The sequence below is a fragment of the Aquila chrysaetos genome, chromosome 6 (assembly GCF_900496995.4).
Source record: "Aquila chrysaetos chrysaetos chromosome 6, bAquChr1.4, whole genome shotgun sequence".
Taxonomy (NCBI): domain Eukaryota; kingdom Metazoa; phylum Chordata; class Aves; order Accipitriformes; family Accipitridae; genus Aquila; species Aquila chrysaetos.
The window spans coordinates 29,318,912-29,346,657 of NC_044009.1; the positions used below are offsets into that span (position 1 = coordinate 29,318,912).

The 27,746-nt window shown below is 42.4% G+C and overlaps 1 protein-coding gene across 1 annotated transcript in view; it reads left to right on the plus strand.

The window, feature by feature from the left end:
• Nucleotides 1–2,765: 2,765 nt before the first annotated feature.
• The window catches only part of CHN1 (chimerin 1), a 105,650-nt gene continuing 80,669 nt past the window's right edge, over nt 2,766–27,746 (plus strand). The window contains exons 1-2 of the mRNA XM_030016823.1: nt 2,766–2,962; nt 25,978–26,016. Coding sequence (XP_029872683.1) covers nt 2,860–2,962; nt 25,978–26,016 — 142 coding nt within the window. The 5' untranslated portion in view covers nt 2,766–2,859. The remainder of the gene's footprint in view (nt 2,963–25,977; nt 26,017–27,746) is intronic.

The window sequence follows — 27,746 nt, forward strand, 5'->3', positions numbered from 1 at the left end:
CTCTCTTCTAACAAAATTCCCAGAGTTGCAGTTAAATCTTTGTTATTGCTGGTGTGCTAAGATGTGCTGGCCTGATAAGGCATTATGTAATTTTAAGATAATGTTGTTGTTAAACAGAAATCACCATGAGGATTTCATGTCCATTCAAAAAGCAGGGTGTGGGGGAAGGGACCTTCACCTAGTGAACTTCAGGCTTTTTTTTTTTTTTTTTTTCCTCCTGATTTGCACCTTTGATTTCTTCCTGTCAAGGCTATCAGCCTTTGTAAAAGCCAGAGTAGCCATCAGGTAGATGGTACATACCGTGTATGGCCACTCTCCTTGCTACCCCCAGCACCTTTTCTTCTGTCAACACCTGCAAGGGCCAGTAGAGAGCTCTGGGTATGAGCTTGCCTCTGAAGTCCTTCCCAAAGCTGCTGCTGTTCTCTCCAGGCTGCTAGAGCCCAGGCCAAAACATCCTCCCAAACCAAGCAAATAATCTAATCAGAAATAATGATTGAGCTCAATTTGTTTTGAAAACTCAGATCAGCTGCAGAACTCTCCCTGGCACAGTAAAATATGGCTCTAGTAACTAACTGTGAAATGACCAACACACTTCCCTAGGTTTGAGCCATAGCTGCATTAATAGCAAAGGCATTATTAGACAATTGAAATGACTAATCAAATTACTCAGACTGATCTTAACAACTCTAGTAGTGATAATGCCTATTATGAAAAATTGTGTTACTCCCTCTGGACAGGAAAACATTTCTAATGTAAACATACAGTTCAGTAGATAGCAATAAAGATTCTGGAGTAGTGGAAGAGTAAAAGCTGGCTATTTAATTGAAGGAAATTGGAGTGAAAGCTTGGTATTTAAGTCCAGGAAATAAAAGAGGAAAAAAAATCTGTATGAAGATCCAACTTATTTCCAAAAGGCAAAGCAAAACACTCCGTCAAAGGTCAAATCATGTAGGCAGAGTGGCAGAGATTTTTTGTGTTGCTTTTTTCCAAACCATTTTTCATCTATTTTTAACCTTCCTTAGTCCTGCAATTAAAATATTATTTCTCAGTAGTCCAGCTGCTAAATAAACGTTTGCACTTTATACATGCAAAATGAAAATGTTTTGTGAAATCAGGTCCAATGTGCTAGAATTCATTTGGGAAGGAATAAAGTAGAGGAAACGATCCCTCTGGGATAAAATGTTTTTTTTTTTTAACTTTGCACAATAAGCAAAATACATCAACATAAAAACCTGTGTTTTGAAACAGTTGACAGGCATAACAAAACCCCATGTTTTTCTTGTTGTATAAAACAAGATTTAAAGATATTGAAAACTTCCCCGCACAATCTTTCCCTTTTGTTCTCTACAAAAAGACTAGGTAGAATTCAGAGTATGAAAACCTGTGTACAACAAACTACATAAAACACCCATTCTTCAGACAGACTTTTATGTTTTAGCTGCCTTGTTGAAAGAAAATATGTTTTATGTACTTGCTGCATTCACACAACTGGAACCATTAATTGCAGCAGCTGTAGATGCAGCCTACGTACACGCTCTTCCTCCTTCAGACTGTCCTATGGTAAAAATCTTGTCTTGAAGTCGTGCCTCCCACCGCACACCCGCTGTGGGTGTGCCACCACAGTGCCCCAAGCGAAGGTGGGGCAGGCTGTCCGATGCTCATAAAAACACCTGCACAATCTGCTTGCCCTGGCTGATGTCTCCGAAGCCTCTGCTGAAGGTTGTGGATTTGCACAGCTGTAATGGATTAAATTTGAGTAAACAATTTGTGTTGATCGTGCTCAGGCTGGATTTGAATTCTCAGCACACACAGCTTTGATCTGAAAGGTGAAGTAATACCTGTAAGTGAGAAACTATTGTATCACTAAACAAGGCAGGTCTGATTATCCTGCTTATACTGGGGAAGATCTGCTGAGTACTAACTAACCTCTGTTTTAAATACCGGTTTCAGGTTAAAAAAGCAAACTGTATAAATGAGTTACACCGGGCACGATGCTGTCTTGTCACTTACATGCTTTTAGCTCTGAAATTTACAGTCCTGGACAGTGAAAAATGACGGCAGGTGGGCTGGCTGAAATTTCTCGCACCAAAACATTTTGAGAGGAATTCCACAGTTTTGCTCTCTTGCTGCTTGCTGGCATTTCAGTGGGAATGTTAATCTCGCTTTAAAAAAAGTCATGTTTCTCACAAGACCGTTGTTTTTTCTCCAGTACCAGGTAGGCGCAGCCCTGCCAAGGCTGAAGAGGCACAGGCCGACCCCGCTGGGCCGCTCCCCGGGGGGGGGCAGCTGCGTACCCCGGGGCTGGTTACCACAGAGACTCTCTCTCCTCAGCGGAGACGAGTCGTCCGGGACGGCCCCCGGCGAGTGCCCGAGGGACGAGCCGGGCGCGGCCGGTGCCACGTACGTTGTGAGGGGGATGGGGGCCAGGGCGGCCGCTGCCCCCTCCCGCGGCCGGGCCCGGCCGCCCGCCCCACATGAGGGGGCGACGCTTCCCTTTGTGCCCTGGCGGGCCGGCCGCGTTGCCATGGGAACCGTCCCGCCGGCTGCGGCGGGAGGAAGGCGGGTCGTGTGGCGGCGCAAGATGGCTCCCCGAGGCGGCGGGCCGCAACGTGAGCGCGGACGGGGGGGGGGGGGGGGGCGGGAGCGGTGAGCTCTCCGCCGCTGCCTCGCGTCCCTCGGCCGTCGCCCCCCGCTCTCCCCGCCCCGGCCCGAGGCTCTCCCCTCCCCTGCCCTGCCCGGCCCTCCGCCGCGGTCTGCGGCCGCCCCGCCCCGCGGCAGCAAGTGGCAGCGGCCGCCGGTGCCGTGGGGCGCCCTGACAGCCCCGCGCCCAACTTGTGTTGCAGGCGCGCCCCGCCGCTGATGCGAGAGCTGCCGCGCCAATGCCAGCCCCGCGCCGCCCGGCCAGCCCCCGCCGCCCCCCGGGCCCGCCCCGCCGCCGCCGCGATGGCTCTGACCTTGTTCGGTGAGTAACCGCCGCCTCAGCCCGGCGGGCGCGGGGCTGCCGGCCCCCATTGTCTGCCGCACGGCAGCGCCTGGGCGTGGGCGCCGGCCCGGAGGGCTGCCGCAGGCCGGGGCCCGCTGCACCGGGGCTGGCGGTGGGGAATAAGGCGCCCCAGGGGCGGCCCCGGTGGCGGCCGCGGCGGCGTGGGCTCGGGCTGCGAGCCGGCTGCGGGGCGTGATCGCCAAATAAAAGTTACGGTGCCCCAGCAAGCCGGCTGCCCGGTCGCCTGAGGAGGTGCGCGGCGAAAGCCGTGGGCTGGCTAACGAGGGACCCCCGCTCTCCCGGGAGCGTCGGGGTACGGGGCTTAATTGCCCGTAACGATCCGACGTGTTTCTGTAATTGCGTTTAATAGCACGGATTCAGGAAAGGACGGTTTCGGGAGGTCGTGAGCGTTGCTGTGGTTGGCTTCAGAGCCTGAGACGGCGTACCAGCGTGCGAAAACTGTAGTTTTAACTGTTGAACATGTGGGTGCTCTGAAGTGAGGTTATTAAGCTTGCTTATGTTTAATATGTGTAATTTTACGGTGGGGGGAAGAAAAGCTGCAAACTGCTTCTAGCAACATCGAGTAAATGTAACAATGTAAAGGAAAGCAGAAATTAGCACGACTAACATCAGTACGGAATTAACGGGATAATCGGGATACTCTTTCTCATAAGACGCTCGTGGACCAGAGGTGATTTCTAGTGAATAGGTTTAAGCGGTGGTAATGAAGTCTAGTCGTAGTGTTTAGACTGTGGATTCTACTTCCCGTGTAAACAAATTACTTGCTTTCATTCATCTCGTGATTCTTGGGCTGGTACAATTTCTTAAAAGAATAAAAAGGGTTTCATGGGTTTTCTTAAAAGTTGACGCCTGTCGTATTATTGTGGCATATTAAGCCTCGTCTAAAGCTCAGTACGTGTTGCAAGGTCGTTCTCCATAGATAAAATCTGTCCGGTATTGGATTTAGCATTTAGCTACAGTGCTGTCTCGTTTCCTGCCTGAGTTTCTTCTCGCGGTGCAAAAGGTGGTAAATCATAGTTCACAGTGGAGTAAACTGTCTCTGTCATTATAGGCCTGATCTTCTTGTTGAGTTCACGTGAGCCCCTGGACTTCTAGAGGAGTTGGTGCAGGTATGAGGACCCTGCACGTTGTCAGTTGCAGGGTGGGCATCAAGCTCTTTCACTTAAAAGCACAAGTGAACATAGAGAGTGCTCAAATGGCAGATTGGCTTTTGTGAAATAGCCTACTGTGCGTATTATATTGTATCATTGTAACTTCAGCTTGTTAAGAAAAGGTGTGGGTTGTTACACAGGCAGTTGAGGTAAATATTGTAGTTGTCCCTAACCAAAAATCAAATTTTTTAGGCTATTGAAACTATACACTTTTTCCGTGGTGAGTAGTTAATGTGTCGTTACAATCTTTGGCTGCAAAAGTTAAGAATATTTTAATTTCAGCTTTTAAATACAGTGGCATTCCTAAGTAAGGTACCTGTTTTTTTAAGCTTACGTGATTCTTTTTTAATTCACATGTATTTTATCTACTTAATGACATTTTTCTATTAATATATATTTGCATTACAAAGTAAATTGAATTAGATGGCTTTGTGTGCTATCACGTCTGTTGTTAATGACATTGATACATGGAAAAGATAATAAGCAAAGAGAAGATAGAGTGGGGTACCCTGCTGTGTGTAGGTTTTGAACAATATCTTGCCAAGGGTTAAACCTCAAGATTTCACCCTTTTAAGAAAACGCAAAGTGACAATAAAACAGTGCAACAAATAAAGCTAATGTGTGTCAACGAATGTGGTGCCTTTCATAAATGTAAAAGCTTTAGAGTATGTCTTAAACTACAAATGCAAGAGTGTAAGTGTAAGTTGTGTAAATGCAGAGAATGTGCAATGTGTTTGCAGATGAGGTTGTGATTAACTTATGGTTGAGTTGGCACAGCTTACTGTGTTGCTGTGTGTCCTCTGAGCTGAGGTAGCTTGCCACACTTTGTTTGGTAGTATGTAACAAAGACAGACCACAACGTGCTCGCTTTGAACTTCAAGAACAGCATTCAGCCTTTATCTTGAATTTTGGCTGCCTGTGGATTGTTGCATTTTCAGTTACTGCACCACAGCTGACCCATAGTAACTCCTTAAAAATTCTAGAGAGAGTCATTTTTAATTTGTTTCAATGTAAGCCCCTACCAGAGCAACATCAGCAAATCCGGGGAAAGGCAGAATAAATGTGCCTGAATTAATGTATCTGTTTTGAGGAATTGAGCAGCTATAATTGTACTATTCTAAATTCACACCTATCTTATACCAGTAAAACTGTCCTGAGCAAACAGGTCCTGAGGGAGGTGTTTGCTTTGGTTCTGCTCATTCACATAAATTCTAGGCTCAATATTGCATTTTTTTTTCTAAGCCATAATGGTATATCACACTGAACCAAATTTCACACGTTCTAGGGCTGCTTCTAATAGGATGGGCTACAAAGCATGTAAAACTTGAGATAAATTGCCATGTCAGCTTGAGGGGGAAAATCCACAAAGTTTGCTGGGTCCCTTTCAATTAATGTGTGTATGTATGTGAGCACAGCAAGAGAGAGGAGAGGGGTGGGAAATGTCATAACATGCTTTCTCCATGCTTTTGATACTGTTTTATGGCTATTTTGGTGCATAGTCCAAAGACTGTACTAAAAGGGGACAAGACTAGAGATCAGGGTGACGTTGTTGCAGACTCTGTATTAAAATGGATACGAGGTTATCAGGCAATTGAAAGGTCAGGTATGCTTTATTTTTTCTACTTGGCGGAGTGGTTGGGAGTTTCCCGTTCCTGTTGGAGGTTGCCCTTTGCCACTGTCCCCATAACAGCACCATGTAACCGCTGGAGCACTAACTGGAGTTTGTACCTTTGAGGTGGCACCTTGAGACTCTTTGGAAAGTTGGTTGGAGAAAAGAGCTTCCAGTGTATCAGCATTTTTCTGCTACAGAAAAAGACTGTTGCCCTTGGGCTGTATGGGTCTTCTGACTTCTTATTCCTTTTCAGTTACGTCTTATTGTCCAGATTATGATGCAGCATTAAAGCACAGAGGAGGAAAATGTTAAGACTCTTCACTTTCTCAGTTTTAGTTATTTTAAAATTCTTTTCTTCATCTTGTTATATGCTCCCCGTCGTGACCTTCAAAGGTATACTGTGCTCACTGTTGTCTGTATGGAAGGTCATAGGGGGCTGCCATGTTCCCACAGCACAGTGGTACAGCTGATGAGTCAGTGTGTGGTGTGGGTTATGAGGGAGAGGAGGTCAACTGCTCCACAGAGATGGAGAGGAAGAGCAGCCCCTGTCAGAAGCAGAGATAAGAGAGCATGGAAGTTGTTGGCTGAAAACATACCTCTGTTACCTATCAACCACTTCGTCTACCTCGGGCAAGAGCGTCATCCCAACAGGGTTAATAGTTACATAAAGTTATGGTGGCAGAAATGGCCTGTTGTGGCCATAGGTGGTCACCCATATGTGACATGGCTTTTTGTGATACCAGTAGAAGTAGGGTTTCACCAGGACCTTGAGTTTGCGTTCTAGTTGCCGAGCACTGAGAGTGCAGGTTTGTTCTAACAGAAGAAAGCAGATCCTGGACTAGGACCACATCAGCAGAAGACTGGAAGACACTCAATAAATCTGACAAGTGAAAAAAAAAAAAAAAAAAAGCTGCCTGATCCTGTTGTTTGGTGCAAATAATAGATGCAGTGAATTTGATATCCATGTTAGTGAATTGCCTACCAAGAGCTGGCGGGGATTTTAAAAATGTCTTTGTCCACAAAACAGCGTAGACTTCCACACCCACTGTATATAAATGTTTGGAACTTGAGCAGATGTCCAATTCTAGTGCTGTTTTTCATCCTACGGCAGATTCACATTCCCTTACAAAAGGTTGTGGTGATTACAGGTTTAGCCTCCTTTTTCTCTCTAACCGTTTGTTCCTGCCTGCTGCAGCAGCTGGAATGGCCAGTGTCCATCTCTGCTGTTTCAGCACAAAGTCTAGCAGCTTCATGCCCAGCGTTTGTGGAGCTGGGCTGAAGCCACTTGCCTGGCTTAGCAGGGAAGCGGCTAAAGGGTACCCACCTGTTCCGCTCTGCTGAATCCCTGCGAGGGGTAGCAGCTTCACAGAGATAGGAAGAGCAATCAGTTACATTTCTATGGCTAGACTTGCTAGAGCCCATCTGTTAATACCCTAAGCCGTGGGATCTTGCAGTGACAGGGCTGAGGTGTGTGCTGTCATTCTACTTGGATGACTCAAGTATGGGAAAGATAACAAACAATGTAGAGGAAAAAGGAGGGGAAGTGTTAAGTTATCGCATTGCTACTGCTGCATGCTTGTGTCTCTGGGTGTCCTGGAGAGTGTTTAAAGAAAGTCAGCATTGTCCTTTTGAAAGAAATATATCTTTATGTTATGTTTTAGTGCCTATGAGTTGTCTTTATGTCTTATGAATTCCCTTTCTGCTCATTTGTTTGCTCATCAACTCTCTTGTGTGAACAAAGAAAGACATTTCAAAATGGCCAGGAGAAATCTTCCTGGACGTATTTGTCATTAGTTATTCATGCTCTTGCCTTCTTGCTCAGAGCCTGCCAATGGATGAAAACTCACCCTCCTGAATATTGGTGGTTAAGAAATGAGAAGTGAAGCAATTCTCTTTTAATCTTTGAAGTGCTTGCACTCTGATGAGTGGCTGCAGATGAATGGGATTGGAGACAGAGCTGTACTCAGCATGACAGATATGGTTATTTAAGGAGATGATGAACAAGGGGGGTTTTAACAGAATTTTATAGGGAAAATATCAGATGAAAAGAAACAAGCAATACATTGCTACAGTCGGGAAGGGTAGGGACAAAGAAGCCAATTATACCTCCATTTCAGGTGTCGTCCATACATTGTTGAAAGAGCATGCAAATATTCATTTGCCTGCTTAACAGAATTCCTTTCCACAGCTGTGAGTTCTGGTGTTGTAATGCACAGAAGTAATTTTCTATTAATCTATCTACTACTATGGGTACGAGGCAAACCTTTTGAAATAAGTTCTTCCATACTTGAAATGCTAATTAATAGATTACTATTTTAAGTTCTAGGCATCTGTGATTACTGTTCTCCACGCAAACTATACTTACTGTCTTGCGGCTGCTTCAAAAAGTAGGGTATGCTCATGTTGGTACAAATGCATATTTTTCTAATGTGACAATCTTAAAGATATTGTAGAGAAATTAAATCAATTCATTGTTCCCTAAATAAGTGTTTTGCTTGCTTAGGGAAGGCTTTTAAATTTTACAGTGCTTGGTTAGCTTAGTCACAGGTACATAGAAAGTAAGTGTTCCTCTAAAAAAAGGCTCACAACAGGTAATGTCTGCAGATTCTTTGCAGGATAGGAAATACTCAAAAATTAATCTGCTTATTTCTTGTCTTATGTGCAGAGCCTTCTAAAAACAGGAGGTAAACAGATCACCTACAATTAAAGTTGTTCTCCTCTATATTTTTATATGTGTCCCTAAACTACGCTTAAAACTTGTGGCTAGCTGTGATGGTAAAAGTTTACTGGCAGAGCTCCTTAACTAAAGAGTCAGTTTGTGCCAGAAAAGTGTTCTTTGAATCTGTACCTTAATTGAAGTAGGTAATGGAAGTTTGTTTGTGGAATTGGGGCATTTATAGTCAGGCTTTTGTTGCTACAGGGAACATAAATGTGGAGTGCCATGGGAATGGTACCCATCACTGGTTCTTCTAGGCCAGAAAAAAATGGCCTAGAACTTCATTGCTCATCTTATGCTCTTGAAGCAGTTTTCAAAGTGAATACACACCCCACATTGCACTGCCTATGCTAGATCTTTTTCATCAGTAAAGCAGTGAATTTGAAGTGATCTTTTTAACCCAGTTACAGTAGATGCTTTTGAAGTGTTTAGCCCTTGCTTAAAATACTTGGACTTCGTTCAGTACTGACTGACACAGGCTAATTTTCAAGGAGATTTAAGCAATTCAACATCTGTTCACAATAGGAACTTCAAACAGTTTAATTAGACAAAACAGTTTGGGGATGTTGTTAAAAAAAACTCCAGACATTGTACTAAGATTTAAAAATGAAGGTGATTTGTTAAAAATGGAAACCATGTTAGAGATAAACTCAATCTTCCGATTCCCATTCATGTATCTGGGAGGGAAAGTGTCCAAGTGCTGAGAATCATAAGATTATTTTCTCTTAGGTGCTGTGCTAACCTTACCTAATTTATAGAACCTAATGGAGCAAATAAGGAGAGCAGCCTTGAAAAGGTTTTGCTGGCAATGCAATCTCAAGAAAAAATCAAAAGGGAAACCTGCGTAGGAACTGGGAAAAGATGATCTATTAACTAGTAAATTGATATCAATTGATCAAAATATCAGAGAAGTGACGCTAGCGCTTATAAACGAGGATGAAAACATTTCAGTCATGGCTTATCAGCTTAGCACTTAGAAGTGTGCTTCATGCAGTGGCTAGTATAAAATTGTGTTTTCTATTAATTGTGTATATTGTATGAGAATCTTAAGAAATCAGAGGTTTCAGGATTGTTGCTGAAGTTGGAAAGGTCAGGTCCAATTGTGTGCACAAGTAATGAATTAAGATGAAGTTTTGGAATTTTCTCCAAAGAGATTCACTTGCGGTATCATCAGCTCAGGCACACCACTGAACAAACGCGTCCCTTTCCTCCTTGGCATCAAGTGACCTGCTAGGAAGTAGAGACAGCCTGCATAGCACAGAATCTCATCCAACAGTGTTGAAGTGAAATATGCTCTGGATCCAAGGATCTGGGAAGAGTTCCCAAGCTTTGCTGATGTACGCTTCACGTCAGCCAAGGACTGATGTTTCAGGTGTAAATCTGGGTTTTCTTCTATGTGTTTTGGACTCAGCTGATCCTTTCTGCATTGTTGGGTTTGGGGACTTTATTCTCTTACTAACTCTCTCCAAGAGTTCTTAACTGTTTTTTCAGATGTACTAAAAGATTTCCATGTGATAGAAAGCATGTATCAGTGTCAAGAAAAGAATGTGTTTACATATAATGGAAGTACCATAGTTAAGACTTAAATACTACTTTAATCAGTAAACTCAAAACATAAACCTAATACAAGCCTTTTTTTGAAGACTATGTTATTTGTGGCAAATAAAAGCACATTAATAAGGATCTTCCAAGGGTGCAGGCATAGGTAAAGTCTCTAAAAGTGCGTTGTTAGACGATTCATTTTCCTTTTTCTGAACTTGGGGCTTGGCATCTGCATCTCAGGCTATTTAGCTGCTCCACCTTGTGGACAGAGATCGTACAGTTCTGCAGAAACGTGTCTTCAGATGAAACGAAACAAAACAGACCCCAAGACCTGGCCCAAGGGCAGTTTTGTAGTTGTTAAAAGAATATGGATGCTTCCTGCTCCCTTGTAAAATCATAAACTGGCTTGGTTGTCATTTCAGTGGGCTGGATTGTGTCTGCCTTGTACGCCTTCATAAATGATGGCAGAAGATTAAAAACCCTCTAGATTTTGTCTTCTCGAGTCTGTCTTGAAACAAGGAAAAGTATCATTTAAAACCAGTGAAATATTTGGTATTCTAAAGCATTTAACAATGCTACTAGGACTTTGTAATTGCATGGCATCTGGGCCTTCAGCACCCTCACTGGCCAGACCCAAGAAGATGCTGGGAAGAGTTCCTACAGTTCTCCATGCTGTTCCCAAGGATTTAGCTGTGCGTCAGAGTAGTGGGTCGATGCCCCGGTTCCAGTCAGGGGCAGGAGGGTTGACCACACCTGGCTGGGAAGCCTGGAGTATTCGCCATGTGTACAATAGCCTCTGTGAATGTGAAAGAGCTGATTGACATCTGACATTTCCAGCACTCAAAATATTTGTTCATTCTCTGTCTGAATGACAAAGATGACATTTCTGAAGTGATTTCATAGTTTCAGGAAAATGTGCTCATAAAATCCTATTTATTCCTGTGGGAGTCCGATTTCCATGATATATTTTGATACATTGGTCCCCAAATATATTTTTGTGTTTTGCTAGCAGTTCTGTGATAAGTATCATGGAGAGACCGGGGGCTGCTGTGACCGTCAGGGCTGGTTAGAGCTTCTGGTTAAAATTTTGTTTAATGCTGATAGAATGTGATAATGTGGTCTGGCTTTTCACATGACCAAATCTTAGTCCCTGGGAGAACGCATTAGGAAAACTGCATCCTCTGGTTGTGGACTACTGTTGAAGTTGCAAGCTAGACCTTGCTGCTCACAGTGAGGAGGTAACTGTGCTTTTGGTCTCGGTCATCTCTGTGAGGAAGCCCACAGTCACATCCATGTTTGGTGCAGGTGGTAGGGTCTGGCTCTGTTGAATACACCACGTGGTTGGGGATGGATGTTCCTGGTGCTGATGGGAGGTGGTGGTTCCCTCTCTACTGCACTCCTGCTCCCCATCTCTGTCTCCTTCCCGCTTCCTTTGTTGCAAGAGCAGCTGCTTATAGGTAGCCTTGCTATTCGTGAAGCTCAAATAAAAACATAGTTTCAGACCCTGATCAGAAACTGAATGTTCTGGGGCAGCTTGCTTGTGGGAAATGCCCACTCCAAAGGTAAAGTTAAAACAGTGTTTCCTAAATACTGGAATTGTTCTGTTGCCGACTGCATGGTGGTGTGCTACCATGGCTAGCAGTGCCACAACTGCAGCCATTTAAATTATATAGCAAATACAATAGAGCATCATGTAGCAAAGTCTTTGAGTACTGCTGCAGCAATGGAAAGGGAGGTATGGAATTATTCCTCGTGCAGAATAAATGGGGGACTGTGAAAAATGGAGTAATAGTATAGTTCTGAAAAACAAACCCAGTGCTTTAGCGCAGGACCTAACCATTCCTTGCTCTCACATTGCAAGGGTACAAGCCAGTCTCCTCAATGCTGAATTAGTATCTGCTAAGTATACAATCCAGAGCAGACTATAAAAGTTGCTGATAATTATTTGGTAAGGCCAGTCTACCATACTTTTTCATCTGCGTTTTATGGTTTCCATATGAATCTGGACATAATGCTTCAGTGCAATGTTGGATCATTTTTCATTAAAAAAAAAACCCAAACAAGCAGGATGTAGCTCTTCCTTACCTCTGCCTTGCTGGCTGAACACGCACACATGCGTATATCCTTCCAATAAAGGAAGCATGATTTTAACACAGCAATTAATTTTACTGATTTCCTTTTCAGGTTTTTCAAAGAGTATTTTTATAAAGGGACTTGAAAGTGTTGAAAAAAAATCTTCACTGGTTTAACAGAAGCAGAGAAGTATTTCAAAATAAAATAGTGATTCTTCTTCCTGGTGAGAAAAACGTTCAGAAACTTTGTGTTGCATATTATTTCAATGCCAAAATTTACATGGTAAAGGAATTATGTCAGGTACTTTTTTATTGAGAAATAACATTTGTTACTGCAAGGTAAATATTTGCAAGTATGTAAAGGAAAATTACCAACCCAAAAAAACAAGAGAAGGAGAAGAAACTTATCATGGCATTTCCAATGGTGAGATCATGTGCGTATAGCTGTGCTGTTGCTTTATTGTGGCTCTCAGGGAGCTCCTGGCTGCACTGTGTATCTGCCCACTTTGACATTGTGTGAAAGCAAGCTGTGGTCACAGCCCCCTCCCAGCATCCCTGCTTGCCCCTCCTCGGTGACAGAGCAGCAAGCTCATCAGTAACTTGGTGGAACATCTCTTATTCCTTAGCTTTTATTGAAACTGTGCTCTAAGAGGATACCCCCCTACTCCAATCCACCTCCAGCTGCATCAGACCAAAGCAAGATGATCATTTTTTCCTAACTTGCTCTCTGCAGGTTCAGAATTTGCAGGAGGTGAAACATAGCCCCTGAGTCGCTGCCGCCCCGAAGCATGGTGAGTCCCAGGGCAGGACAGAGTATGCTGCACTCCTGGTACAGTAACTCAGGGGGATACCTCAAAGCAACCTCTGAGATGAGTGAGTTGCAGACTGCTCTGTCTGAGGGAGAGCTCACACTGGCTAACTCAGCTGGTAAGCTTGTTGGCATTTTTTTCCACTTAGTAGAAAGGTCTGCTTCTTAAATGCTTTGTTGATGGGGTAGCCCTGCTGTTAGTATGACTTCAATGTAAAAACTCTGCCTTTTTTGGAAGGCATCTTCCTTCTCCCATTGCTGTGCAAGAGCAGCCATGGAAGACGCAGGCAGGGCTTGCCATGTCTCAGAGCTGTATTAGCATTTTGCCCTTATTTCTGTATGGAAATCCTGTGTATAGCAATCCCTGACAATTTCTTGCAGCATTCTGCCTCCCGGCAGTTCCCGTGTAGCCACATAGGTAGGCCAGGACCATTTTTAAACTATAAACTGGATTTTTTATCTGTTACATCCTATAGCTCTCTATATGTCAATCTGTATGTGTTTTCCTGTGCTGCCAATTGCCACGATAGCGTTCTTTTTATAACATCAAAGTGCACCTAAAGACACCAAGAGAGCTGTTGCCCAGAGAGGCAGTGCTGGCTGGGGGACTATTGGGTTGGCAAGACCTGGGAATAGAGATACTGATCTTTGATCTGTAGGATGATCTCATCTACACGGGTGTCCTGGTTTCAGCTAGGATAGAGTTAATTTTGTTCTTAGTAGCTGGTACAGTGTGTTTTGGATTTAGTGTGAGAATGATGTTGATAACACACTGATGTTTTAGTTGTTGCTAAATAATGCTTATCCTAAGTTAAGGATTTTTCAGTTTCCCATGGTCTGCCAGCAAGGAGGTGTGCAAGAAGCTGGGAGGAAGCATAGCCACAACAGCTGACCTGAACTAGCCAAACGGATATTCCACACCATAGAACATCATGCTTAGTATATAAACTGGGGGGAGTTGGCCAGGAGGGGTGGATCGCTGCTTGGGCATCGGTCAGCAGGTGGTGAGCAATTGCATTGTGCATCACTTGTTTTTTCTGTGGGTTTTTTGTTTGTTTGGTTGGTTGGTTTCAGGTTTTTTTGTTTGCTTTTTTTTTGAGATAAGAACGATTTAATAGCAGCAACCTCGGTTTGAATCCAAGTCATGGCACAAAAAAAATAAAATGCAAGCAAAAAACAAGTGATGCACAATGCAGTTGTTCACCACCTGCTGACCGATGCCCAAGCAGCGATCCACCCCTCCTGGCCAACTCCCCCCAGTTTATATACTAAGCATGGTGTTCTATGGTATGGAATATCCATTTGGCTAGTTCAGGTCAGCTGTTGTGGCTATGCTTCCTCCCAGCTTCTTGGACGCCTCCTTGCTGGCAGACCATGGGAAACTGAAACATCCTTAACTTAGGATAAGTACTATTTAGCAACAACTAAAACATCAGTGTGTTAACATCATTCTCACACTAAATCCAAAATACACTGTACCAGCTACTAAGAAGAAAATTAACTCTATCCCAGCCGAAAACAGGACAGTGGGCCTCTGCTGCTCTTGCCAGTAACTGTTCCTATTTTCTGTTTAGATGTCTCGTTCTGTAGGACAAAGTCTGCTTTTCACTTGTGGACATTCCTGGGGGATGTCAGTTCCAGTAAGGATGCATCAATATCAGAGAAATGCAGCAGATAATTGTTGAAAACCTCCTGTTTAACACGGTGCCATGATAAAGTGAGAGGTAATAAACCCAAGTTTCTGTTATTTGCAGACCAATTTGTCTTTCTTCTAATTAGTGGAAAAAAGGAGAAAGAACTTCAAAACAGAGACAAGAAAACCATCTGAATTAATTTCCTGGAGCGGGAAAGAAACGTATGGAGTTATGCAGAAAGGGACTTAGAGGTTATCTCCGAGCATTGATCATATTGAGCTTTCCAGCCAGCAATCCCATTCCTTCTGGGCGGTGACAAACCTTTGTGTTCAGCTCTCCTTCCAGCAGCCTGTTCCCAGCTCCCCTGCTCTGCTTTCACCCTCCTGAATGCAGAGGGAACTGAGGACAAATGGGGGGGCCCATGCAGAAAACCTCTCAGTGCTTGCAGAGCTGCTAAACCACCTTTGAGATGGCTGGCTGTTGCTGCAGCCCCACAATGCACTGGGTGGTGCAGGAGTGGACCTGGAGCACAGCTACTCCATGGACTGGACCTCACACCTGCTCTCACTTTCTCTGGTTCCCACCTAGTGCAGCAGATGAACCTGGTGAGGAGGAAAAAGTTATGAAAAAGATGGTTTTAATGCTATAAATGGGGAGAGGCTGGTGGGTAAGTGTCTTTTGCCATAGTTCTTTGACTGCAGTTCTAATAGCGAGCCATGGAATTGCCCAAAAGGAATGTGAAGTTTTCAGCTTTTCTACCAGGAGCATCCCACTTTGTGCCATTGGAGGCCTCTTAGATGTTTTATATGAGATCAGGAAAAGGTAAGGAATGACACTTGCAGCTTTCAGATTGGGGAAAAGCTCACAGCAACTGGAGAATGACTTTTGGAGTGAAAACTTAATTCCAATTCAGAAAAAGGCATCCCACCACATTGTGTCCATTTCCCTTTCTCTGACCCTGCCAGTAATGGTTTTTTAGGAGTTTCCTTCATGACACTGTAAAAAATGATCATGGTTCCAGGCAAGAGTGCTTTACTTGGTAGTCCGTCCTCCTCCTTCCAACCATGAGTGTTGATGCATTACATGTGTTCTGGAAATAAGGATGTAAATGCAAGCCATATTTTTGCATGAGCAATGGCGTGTGTTATTGACGACTGTTTTAGAAAATGAAAAATCTGTTTCTAATAAGAATTGTAATAGGTTTGTGTTAACTCCAATGGTCTAAGAATTTAAATGGGTCAAGTTTGAGGAAGGAGAAGCAACAGCATCTATTAGACCATCTGACACGGTTAAAGAGAGAGACATGCTTTGGGATGCATGGGTCCGTCTTGAGGCCAGTTATAACAGCAGTCAGAAATCAGATCTGCTCTTAATTTTCTCCGGGTGACTCTGATTTTTGCCTGGGCTGCTAATGGGTGGTTTGGTTTTGTTTTGTTTTGTTTTCCCCCAGGAGGCTAATGAATGCACAGCAGCTATATTGGTCTAAAATGCAAGGGAGGACAAGTTCTCAGCAGATTTTTAGCAATGGATAGGGAGGCAGGGTCAGTGTTGTGTTCTTTTGTTATGGTTCAGCTTTTGGTAAAACCACAACTCTCCGTTCAGAAGTGGATAGAGCAGGAAAGTGAATGTATGTTCATTATCTCAGTGCTGTGTGTGGAAAAAAAAAAAAATTCAAAGCAACCAAGCGAACAGTGATAAAACATGCCTCCCCATTCAGCAAATTAGGGCATTATGCAGTGGATGGAGGGGTTGTATTTCAAAAGTGCCTGAAAGCTCGTCCTTTATTTAGGGTCTCTTCTGCTCAACCTTGACTGGGCAGACTTCTTATTCAGGGGAGGGGGTTAATTTACAGCTAGAAGACACTTTTATACCATATCATATTGTTCTTTTTCATTATTAGGGTGACTGCTCAGAATATTTGTGTAATCAAGCTCCAATCAATATTCCCTGTTGGATGTGTTAGAGAAATCAAGACAAAAACGTATTTTTGTGAATGCCTTGAGGCTGTGGCTATAACAGTTGTCACTGGCTTGAAGTTATGGTAAAACTGATGTGCCCTTGTTGGTATTATTAATGCTTGAAAGAAGTAAAACAACCGATGGGAAATGAGCTCAGTCTCTGTGCAGGCAGACTTTTAAAATGGGAGACAAGGAAGGATTTGTGGAAACAAAAAATAGGAAAGGAAATGTCGAAGGGTAAATGTTTTCTCCTATGTTATCCCTAGCCATGGTTGGAACGAGAGCAGTGTAAGAGCAGTAGCCTCGACAAGTATTTCCCCTGACTTCCAAGCAAACTTCACTGACCATGAGCAAGACAGTGTCTCCAGTGAAAACCAGTCTAGATTTAAACCAGGGAAGTTTGATTACAGTGTTCAAGCTTGTGTTACCTGATGTTACTCTGAATTGCTCCAAGACTTTACTGCGCTGATATAGAAGATACTTAGACAAATTATCTGTCAAATCTAAAAGATGTGATTCATCCAATAAAGGCATATTTCTGTCAATTTTGAACTTGCAAAATTAGTTTGCAAACGACCTTTCAAATAACCCTTAGGGAGGAGGGGAAACTGCCTAACTCATTGATCCAGCACTTCGGGGCTGCAGCCAGACACAAGTCAGTTTTGCCACAATGAGTTTAAAAAAAAAAAAAAAAAAAAAAAAAAAAGCTGTTTTTCTTTGAAATAGATAATTAAAGAGGCGTATTTGATTTTGACAACGTTTTCAGTTGGAAGTTGTTTACTGTGTAAACCAGACATTTCAGGATACTTATAAGTCTGTAGAGCTATGGTAACTGCTGTAGCCATGTAAATCAGAGGCTTACAGACAGCTGGCTGTCTGACTCTGTTGTTGTACCTACAGCTAAGCCCCAGAGCCATGTTAGGTAGCAGTTCCCATCGTGTTTGTCTTTTCTCGGGAAGCAAAGATGGTGTTCCCATAAATGCTGAAAATTGGCTGCAGCCTGTTGTCTGGAGCCCGAGATACCCTGCTGGAAATGGAAAGCAACATTAAATTCTGTCTTTGTTAAATGCCCACAAGGTGGCACTTGTCATCTTTTTACATCTCTGAGGTCTAAATTTTTATACTTGCAGCAACACCAAGAAATTATTTTAGAGGTTTGGAAACTTTTCTTAAACAGTAAGCTAACTGTGCTTTCATGCGAGGCGTATTTTCCACCCCTCCATTAAACTACAGTCAAGAGAAAGAGGACAACAGCTGTGTTTTGCTTGTTACCATTGCATATGTGAAAATTCCAGCTTAAGATTAAAAATTCATTTTAATTTTTTTTGTTATAAAAGATTTTTTAAATTTTTATTTGTCATTACTCGTGTAGTCATATGCCACTATTTATCTGGCAAAGAGGAAGAAAAATGAATATGTGCTTCCCTTGCTTTGGTTAAATGAAAATCTAGAAACAGATCATTTGCAACCTGGTCTAATCACTTAGAAGATGAGTTCATTTAACAGCAGCAGTGTCTGTGATAGGCAAAATATTACCCATTAAAATTTTCCCATCGTTCATAAAGAGGCAGTAATAGACGACCTGCTAATAAAAGGCATTGAACTCTAGCTGTTTTCAGTGGGTCTCTCATTCAACCCCATTAGAAGCATTCTCACAGAATTTATTGTTGTCAGATCAGACGTTTGCAGAAACCAGGATGGTAGTGTGTTCTTTTTTCTCTTTCTCCCTCAAGACTGATGCAATTATTCAGAGCATGCCCTTCTTTAAGCCCCTTCACTTTTGCTGAGAGTGCTTTCTTGTCTCGCACTTGGTCACATCAGAGAAACGACAGCAGCCCATGTAGCTTTCTGGGGCATCATTCACACCAGCTTTCTCTTAATCATTTTTACTCCAGTAATAATTAGAAACCTAATTGTACTTTTTTGGAGTGGTAAAAGCAAAAACATGTGAGGACAAAAGAGCAGAGAAAAAATAAGTTTTGTTCCATTAAAAAATTCCCGGGTCACCATGTGTGTGATGTAGTGCTATCCTGCAGCCAAAGGGATGCTTTCATTATCATTGCCTGTTTTCACTGGTTTGTATCTTTCCCTTAGATTGTATTGTACTCTTGTTCTCCTCCCGGATGGGAGTGCCTTTGGAAAATGTGAAGAAAGTACATTCAGCTGTTTCCTTGCTTAAATAATTCAAACGAGGTTTAATTTTAAAGTCCAAAGCTGACCACATGCATGGGATTTTATGGGCATTAAGGAGTGTAGCTACCTGCCCCAAAGGTCAAGGCAAAGGAGTAAAACTTTGCGTAAGGAGAATTGTCGCTGGTGACTGTCCCCTCTGCCCACAGGCTCAGGCAAATCCCTGTGGATGGATGGCTTTAGTGGTGGAGCAACTTTGTTGGGTGCCAGCTTCTCCAGGGATGGCCTGGAAACAGTTGGGTGCGGTTGAGCAGGCTACTTGTAGCCTCTGCCTGTGAGTCGCCATCCCCTGGCAGGAGGGGAACCATGTAAGCTGGTGATAGCTCCTTTTTGGACCTAGAGGCCATTTGTCTTTGTGATCAGACTGGGCTTTAGTTGAACACTTAACAGCTACCCCACGTGTCGGCAGCACAGCGGGCTGGGAACAGGGGAGCCTCCTCTGGGAGGGTTGGCTGTCCACATGCAGCTGGGACACGTGTCGAACTCTGACATGTTAAAGTGGACACCTCTCTGGCAGCTTTTCGCCACCTAGAAAAGGTGGAGAAAATAGATGGTGGTTTATTTGGAAGCTTTTGCACTGAAGCTCCTTACAGTAATGGTGTCTGCCTGCCTGAGGAAGAGTCTTGACATGTCTAGAAGTTTTCAAAGCTTTTTTCTTAATTCAAAGGAAATAGTGTGCCAAGGATAACATTAAAGTAGCATCAAAGACTCAGTAACGGTCTAGAAGTATCAGTCATCGTTGCTGAATGTCACGCAGTATATTGTATATTTGGGAATTGGGAGAAAACATAGTGCTCACGGCCTGGGGTGTTCTCAGCCTTGTGGGGATCTTCCCATAAACAACAGAAATTCTGTGACGCCCTATTTGTGAAACCCTGCGTGTTTTCCACATGGGCCCAGGCCATGTGTGCCATGAGGTTCTTGTCATTAATGTCTTTGTTTTTAGGGACCAATAGAGCAACATTACTTTTGGATTAACGTTATTTATTCAGTCACTTTTAAACCCCAACATTTTTTTTTAAAACAACAATATAATAATTTTTATTTAAGAGGAAGGGAATATACTAAAAAGTTGCCTGAGATCTCTTAAAAAGCACTATGTAAGCCCATGCAAGGTATTTTGGTCAGAAATAAATTGTTTACCCCTGTGCTATGGAAAGGCAAAGACAGAACAAGACTGAGCCAGAGGATCATTTCCCTTTTTATATTCATGTGGAGGACTTGAATGCTGAAGAAGCGTTTGTTCCTAAGAAAACACTTCATGCAAGACAAGAATGGTTGATCACGGCTTTCTCTCTCATTTACCGAGCTCTGGCTGAAATGAACTTTTCTGCAGCCTTTGGCGGCGGTGTGCATGGTACCCTGCTTGCCAGGGAGGAGTGCGTTGGTTTCTGCAGGACCTAGTGTGACGGGCAGGTAGCCACACACAGCGCTTCTTGCTCTTTGCATGAAGACTCTGCCTCTGCCCGCCACCCCATTACAGACCGTCATTTAACTTACCAGCTGCTGATAGCTGATAGCAGAGGCATAGCAGAGGGGTGGAGAGAGGCTTTGTAGAAAAAAAAGTGGACCCCAAGGTCTGGTGTAGGAGTGACAAACGACCTTTGGTGTGTGCCCTTCCCTCTTCAGTACACACGCAATTGACAGGGATATTTTGGCTGTCCTCTGCACCCTCCGCCCTGCTGCCCCATCTCTGGGAGCTGCCCGCCATCGCCTTCCCCTCCTCCGGCTGCCAGCGGCGCAGGGACTTCTGCAAAACCCTTCCAGCATGGCTGGGTGCTGCCACAGCCAGAGATTAGCTTCTCGTATTTACCCTGAAACCATAGTATTGTAGCCCATCTGTTTTACTACTGCTGCCTAGGGCGGTGGTTGTATTCATCCTTTAATTACCTTAATGCTGTTTGAGTTTTATTTTGGTTGGAGTGCATAAAAGCCCTCACTGCTAGGGCCTGCTTGGCTGCTGCTTAAAACATTTCATGATGGCTTGAGCTTAGTTTCTGAAATGCTGTTGGTACTTGTACTCTGAAAACCAGAGATGAAATTACATTTTCTGTTCAACTGCGCTGTTTTTGTGGCTTGAGGATCTCACCAGCAAATAAACGATGGCTTCATTTCCATAAGTCGAGTGATTTTATGTGCATCCTTTGGGCATACAGAAGGTGCTAACAAGCAAGATTTTGAGGCTGAGGAGGAATTTTCTAGAAGTTGTTTTTTGGGCACAAAAAGGAGCCTGTTGTATGGGTCAGCAAATGGCCACGTCTCCTGGTCATGCATCTCTCCAGGAGTTAAATTTCGACACAGGCTGCTGCCAAACAAAGCAAGATTAGCATCTTAAAACACATGTTAACGCTTACTGGTCAGTGCCTAGGCCTTAGCTTACAGAAGAACGTTTTATACTTTCTTGCTTCTTTTCATATTTATGACTTACGCCATTCCTTGGGCCTAGATTGGTTCAGAAAATGTGAAACTGGATTTTCTTCTCCTGATCATGTTGAAGTTTGGTTCATGTGGCTAAGAACTGGCCTCTTCCACAAGATTCACCACCTGAGGCCTCACCTGTGTTCAACAGGGATATTGCTGAATAAAATCAAAGTTTGGTCAAGAGCTGCTGTGTCAGTAGATAGCTGATTATTTCCTCCCAGACAGTGTTAAACTAATCCCCAGCATGATGTTACTGATCACCATGCTGCAGGGAATGACATACAGTAAAAGAAAAATTAAACTGAATTCTCTACAGGAAACCTTACCAGTAAGTCCTAAATTGCTTTATGGGGTTACCAGGCATAGTTAAGCTGCTGCTGCTCTACCCTAGAGCTTGCAGAGCTTCAGTGGGGAGAGAGAAAGAACCATTTCAAGCAGAGGTAAACATTTTTATTCTTTCTATAAAAGGAATACACAGAGACAAGCAGTCTAAACAGTTTGAGGCAGTAGTAACAGTTTTTCTATCTGCAGTTAAAATGTACACTCTGAAAGTACTACAGTTGTCCAGATTTATATAAAGGCTAAAATGGAAATGGGTAAGAAGGAAGGAAAATAACGAAGGGAAATGCTACGTTGTAATGTCACAATTAGTCACATTTGTGTTTATGGAAAAATTTGAGATGCTCTCATAGCATTTGTGTCTGTGTATGAACTTCTAAATGGCTGTATGATTTTCTATTGGCAGAAGCCCTTTTCTGTGCAAGCATGTATTTCTGATGATTGCTCTGTGCTTTTCACTTCTTAATTGCAGATGGTTCATGCTCAAGATGCATAGTTTCCTTTTTCTTTCATTTATTTGTGTGCTTAAAGGAGGGCACGCTCCTGCCCCACTGTGACATTTCTGCCTGTAAAGGGGCTGTTGCCAGAAGCTGCCTCTTGTGCTGTTCTGGGCTTTTCTGCCTCTGTTTTCTCTGCATTTAGGCAAATTTCAAGGAAGCCTTGAGTAGAGATGAGATGGCTTGAGAATGAGATGCTGAGGAGATAGAGTGGGCTGGGTGGGTGAGTCCTAGCAGGACAGCAGTGGGGAGCAAACCAAAGCATTGCTCGGGGATGAGGTGCAGATGAATATTGCTAAGGCTGGGGGAAGGCAGAGTCCTAAAAAAGAGAGGAGGAGAGTGTGTTTGGGAGAAAAGAAGATGACCACAAGAAAGTGCTGGGAATTGTTTAAGAAATAGGGATCACTTCTATCCTTGTCCATTGGAGAGAGAGAGATGGGCTGGCAAACTCTTGCTTGCCCCTGGAGAAGGTGAGAGACAGATAACCTGTCACGTAAGGTATTCAAGAAATGTAGGTTCGTGCCTGAACTAGAGGCATCAGCTGTTACTCTGTGGTAAGATGCTTGCTTTGAAGATGAGTTTGACTTTGCTATTGGTTCAAGAGCAAAGACTGATTCTACAGGGTAAAGGACTGTAAATATATTTTCATGTATCCTGCAGCATTGTGTCCCCCCACCCCTTTACCTTGCATATAACTTTGGGCCTCACTAGGATTTCAAGTGATGTATCAGTTTAATATATTCTTACTCTTTTCTTTATACGTGCATACATATTTATATTGACAGGTCTATTTAGGAGCTTAAAAGTGCAGGTTTGGGCATACAGCTGTTTCTTTTCTAATCTATTCCAGGCTGGAAAATTGTTAGTTATCAGTATGGATTCAGGGTAGAGAATTTGAGGAATTCCCATTATATTATGTAAAAATAAAATCTTATACATATACCCTTCTAATCAGAGCAAAATTCTGAAGAATTAAAAAACTGTAATTGCTTGGGATAGTAGGATATTATAAAACATTTTCACTTTTAAAGGTTAGGAAGACTATTCAGTACCAGCATCTGTCAGTTTGAAACTGGGCTGGGTTTGAAACTGTGATTTATGTGCATGGACAGTGTGCCTGATCTAAAATGTACTTGCTGATGAGAGTGCCCTCGTGCTAGCAAAAGGCTCACCAATGCTGGCAGGATCAGTTTATGCATTTATGTTTTCTGTAGTGCTCCAGACCTTTGGAGAAGAGCAGGTTTAAGCTGAATTGCATCTCACTTAAGGCAGAAAATACAGTTAAGATAAAACATGATGCACAGCTTGTAGAAAATTATTTTATTTTATCATGGAAACATTTAGCAGAGCTGAGATACTGTGCTGATGGGAGCTGTAGAAAATCTGAGAACTGACAGCATAGAGTTTATTGCGTTAATTAGAAAGTGGTGCAGTGTTAGTGAGAAAATGTATTTTGGGTTCAGCATTTTCTGTGGGTTTTTTATCATGCCTTAAAGTGCTTTTTGAGTACTTTGGATGCCTAATTGGAGATGCTGTATCTGGAAGTCTGCACTATCTAAAAATCAAGCCCTTTTCCTAATAATGCATTTCAAAATACTGGTAATGTGTTAAATGGGACCACAGCGATTAATCTTTAAAAATGGATAACTAAGAGACTGGTCTGATGTTTATGCTCATTCTGTTTTATCTTTGTGTAGTGCAGTGGTTTTAGCAATAGAAACATTCTTGCACAGAAACAAACACTACAGACCCTCTGCTTCACCCTTGTTACTGTGCTGTACTTGCTGCTACAGTATTTTATATCAGATAACATTTTTTTTTTGAATCACAACAGAAATGACCTTTTGTTTTTTCATTACCTCATGTGGGATGACCGGAGGGTATTCTCACACTGTAAAGGCAGTAAAGCTCACCGACAGATTTTCTAACAAAATCCTTGTGCACAGCTGCATAACATAAATCATTCCTTCCAATTTCTGAATGTTAAATGTTTGTTGTATGAAAGTTACTGCTGTTCTTGCCTGACTTTAACAAGGCTTGGGGTTTTTTGTTTGGCACAAATATTGTTGTTTTTCAGTTTTATAATCATGCTGCCCTTAGTTGTAACAATTATATGGCTGGAGTGCGAGCAAGTATAGGTTAGACTGCCAAGATATTTGTATTTTCATAATAGTCAGCTCATATTTTACAAATACAGTGTGTGTTGTACTTAAATTATTTATTTGTAAATTCAACTGGTGCATATATTGCCAAAAAACAGACTATAGCAAAAGAAAATTCAGCTAGTGGGGTAAGAGTTGTCTTCTGGGACTAAACCCATTATTTTTACTTCCAAGTTTTGCCCTTTTTCCATGTGACACTGCAGTGTTAAGGGATCATGTTACAATGCTTCTGGAATGAATCGACTTGCACTGCCTTAATTAAAGGTATCAAAGTAGGAATGAATAACCATGGCTGCATCTGTTGCTGCTGATTTTCTTTCACTGACATAGTATAGTGCGGGCTACTGAAGGTCTCTGTGCAGATTCGAGGTGCTCTGGCCGATCCCCAGGACATGGTAGTGCATCTGCTGAACCTTCCAAAGATCAAAACCCATCATATTCTGGGGGATGGCAGTTTGACCAAGTGCTACCTTAATAATAAAGTCATAATGAATTGTATTTATAAAACCCACTGCCACTGAAGTAGTCTGTAAGGACTGCACCCTCTTCATGCATACTGTTAAAATACAAGGTAAAAAATCGAGCAAAATGATAGCTCAGAGCAGAGGACGTGCTGGGTGGGTCTGGGGAGTGTATGGGCAAGTCTGTGCCAATTAAACTGGAAAATATTTCATTCCACTAAGCTCTAATTTAGAGATATTTTGACATGACTGTAGGTGGGAGAGATGGACTATAGCAAGTAGCTGAAGAAGGCAGATTGCTTATCCTAAGGGGAGGCAAAGCAAAATCCTTTCCCAGCTTCAGGCTCAGTGTTGGAGGCCTTAGGGAGTCTCAAGTGAAGATGACACTCAGGCTGAAATTCAAGCAACACATTCCCAGATTGCTTGATCTTTATGTAACCTCATAATAAAAACTAGAAATTAGGGTTTTGTTGGATGCAGCAGGTAGTTCCAGTGAGCAGACAATTGCAAACAGCTCAGAAATGAATGCTGCAGTGAGAAGAGGCTTCAAACACCAAGGTGGGCTGTGTGGTTGTCTCAACTTACGACCCTGTGGTGTAATGAGTACTGAGTAACTCCTACCAGCTCCAAGGCAGATAAGCACAGCATCTTGCAGAAAGCCTCAGTATCTTGTAGCATCAGAAATGAAGCTGGTCAGAGTGGTAAAACAGTGGATCAGAGACAAAGTTTGCAACAGAGCCCTGAGCTGAAAATGTCAGATCAGTTGTCAGCAAGTCATAAGGGTGACAAAAAACACTGGGATTTTTTTTATTCTTTTTTATTATTATTTTATTTGAGAATTAAAATTTGAGATTAGAAATATGCTGGTACTTTTAATACATACTGACTGCTTCCAAGTAGTATGAAAAAAACCCCTCCTTTTTTGCAAAATATTTCATAGTACTTACATACTCTGATTTTATTTTAGGAGTTGTTAATTCCTATCCAGAAGAGGAAAAAGCTAATGGCAGGAATAAGTTGGATGAAAACTGGTTTATCGGAATATAAATTGAGATTAAAACAATCTTTCTGGTGTAATTTAAAAGGGAACTTATGGATATATGCATAGTAAAACAGTATGCATTCCCCTTTCCCCCACAGTATTTTGGCTTCTGATCTGCACGTTTGCCATTTTGCAAATGTATTTCTAGAGTTTTTATTCTAGCTGGCTAAAGAAAATACCTTTTCATATTTTCAGTTTAAGTAAAGAGGGGGAACTTTTAACATGTTGTTCTATACTCTGATCATAAAAAATAATTTTAGAACCTACGTGCAATGTTTATCTTAATGAATCTGCAAGTGCTTCTGCGGGGTTATTTCTGTGTTAAAGTATTTCCAACGCAACATTAAGATTTTTTGTTTTTCTTTCAGATACTGATGAATACAGACCACCTGTTTGGAAATCTTATTGTAAGTATCTCAACGGATTTTTTTTTTTTTTTTTTTTTTTTTTTTCCCAAGCTCAGAGGGAGCTGGCCTTGCAGGCTGCCTTAGTCAGGTGTGCAGGGCAGTAGTCCAGGCATGTTGCCCTGAGATCAGAGCACCACTCCCTTGGGAATTTCACAACTTGCTGATTTTTGTTCCTAATAAAATAAAAAAAAACTCATCCCCCCCCCCCCCCCCCCCCCCCCCAAAAAAAAACCCAAACCCAAAACAACAATCTTACATTTTTAAATACAAAAAAATTCCATGTAAAGGAATGACCTGTTGTTTGGCAGCACTGATGGAGGTTCAGTGAGATTGAAGAGAACACCTGAGACAAATGACACCATAGCAAAACATCGTAGCTTCCCACAGTGTCTCACCTCTAAACTCTACTTCTTTGTAGACAGAAAAGCTAAGGTGCGAGACATTTTGAGACTTGAGGAACCACAGCAAGAAAGAGTCTTCTGTTAAAAGCAGATTTCGAAAGCAGAATGTTTGTGTGTTTAACACACTTAACAGTTTAGGGATGTCAGACTTACATTTGCATTTTCTTTTGTATATATTCCCAAGGCTTGGTGTCTTCAGGCTAAAGAGATTTGCTCAAGCAACGTTTCACATGATGAAAATGTTGCTCTCTAAAGGCTGGGGAGATTTAGCACCTGAGAAAATGCAGTTATTTCAAAAAGGTTTCCATCCTGCGGTGGGAGATTGTTTTCAATCAGAGATTTTGGGTTGGTCTTAAAGGCTTGGTGAAAACCATGTTTAGAAAGAGAGTAAGTGTAAGAGAGCAGATTAAAGTATTTTTGTCAGCTAAAATATATGTAGTAGAATTAAATGAGCATTAGAAAAACAGCTTTTCTGTCACCTAGACCAGTCTTCTATTAATGGCTCACAGAGGTCAGTTGTTTCTGTTCTGTCCCTGGCATTGCCAACCTGACGCATTCAAAAATCACAGTTAGGCCTTAAAACTCATAAATTGGCCTTCTTGTTTGGGTTTGGTTTCCAATTTTTGAGCTGTTAAAGTGATCATGAGTTACATAGTCAAGATCTTCTATGCCATATGAGCATTAGATGACTTCCGTAAATGAGAACATGTCTCATAAGAAATTTCAAAGAGCTTAGGCTGTAAGTAAATAGTCAGATAGTGTGAAATTTGTAGTAAAAATTACAGGAGTTGGCAAAACTGCTTACGCCTTAACAGTCTAGGAATGTCAGGGTCTCTTAAAATACATTTATGTTAATTGAAGAAAATAGAAAGGCAACATCTAAAAAAAGGCTGAAGGCTTTTAATTTGTCCACCTTGAGTGTTTTCTTTAGATGGATGACTTTGAACAGCTTTTAATAATTGCCAACATATGCAATTGCTGTCGTGTAATTGAGACGGCTGGGACCTTGGTCTTTTTGCGAATCTGGTGGCAAAACCTGTCTGTGCCTTTTGAATCATCATATATTATACCAGTAGCTTGTCATATGCCAAGTCAGCCACTTAATATTAAAGAATTTGCACACTGAATGATTTGAACAAGCTTTTTTCTTGCAGTGGAGGGCTAAAAGATAAAACTGAGGTGTTTCACTCCTTGGTATTAAACATCCATTAGTCATGATTGCGATACATTTTCATACTTGTTACCAAGATCTGTGTATTTTGCTCCCAGTTGTAAGCATTAACAATGAATCACAGCTCTGTACCTTCTGTGAGCTCGGGGAACACTGCC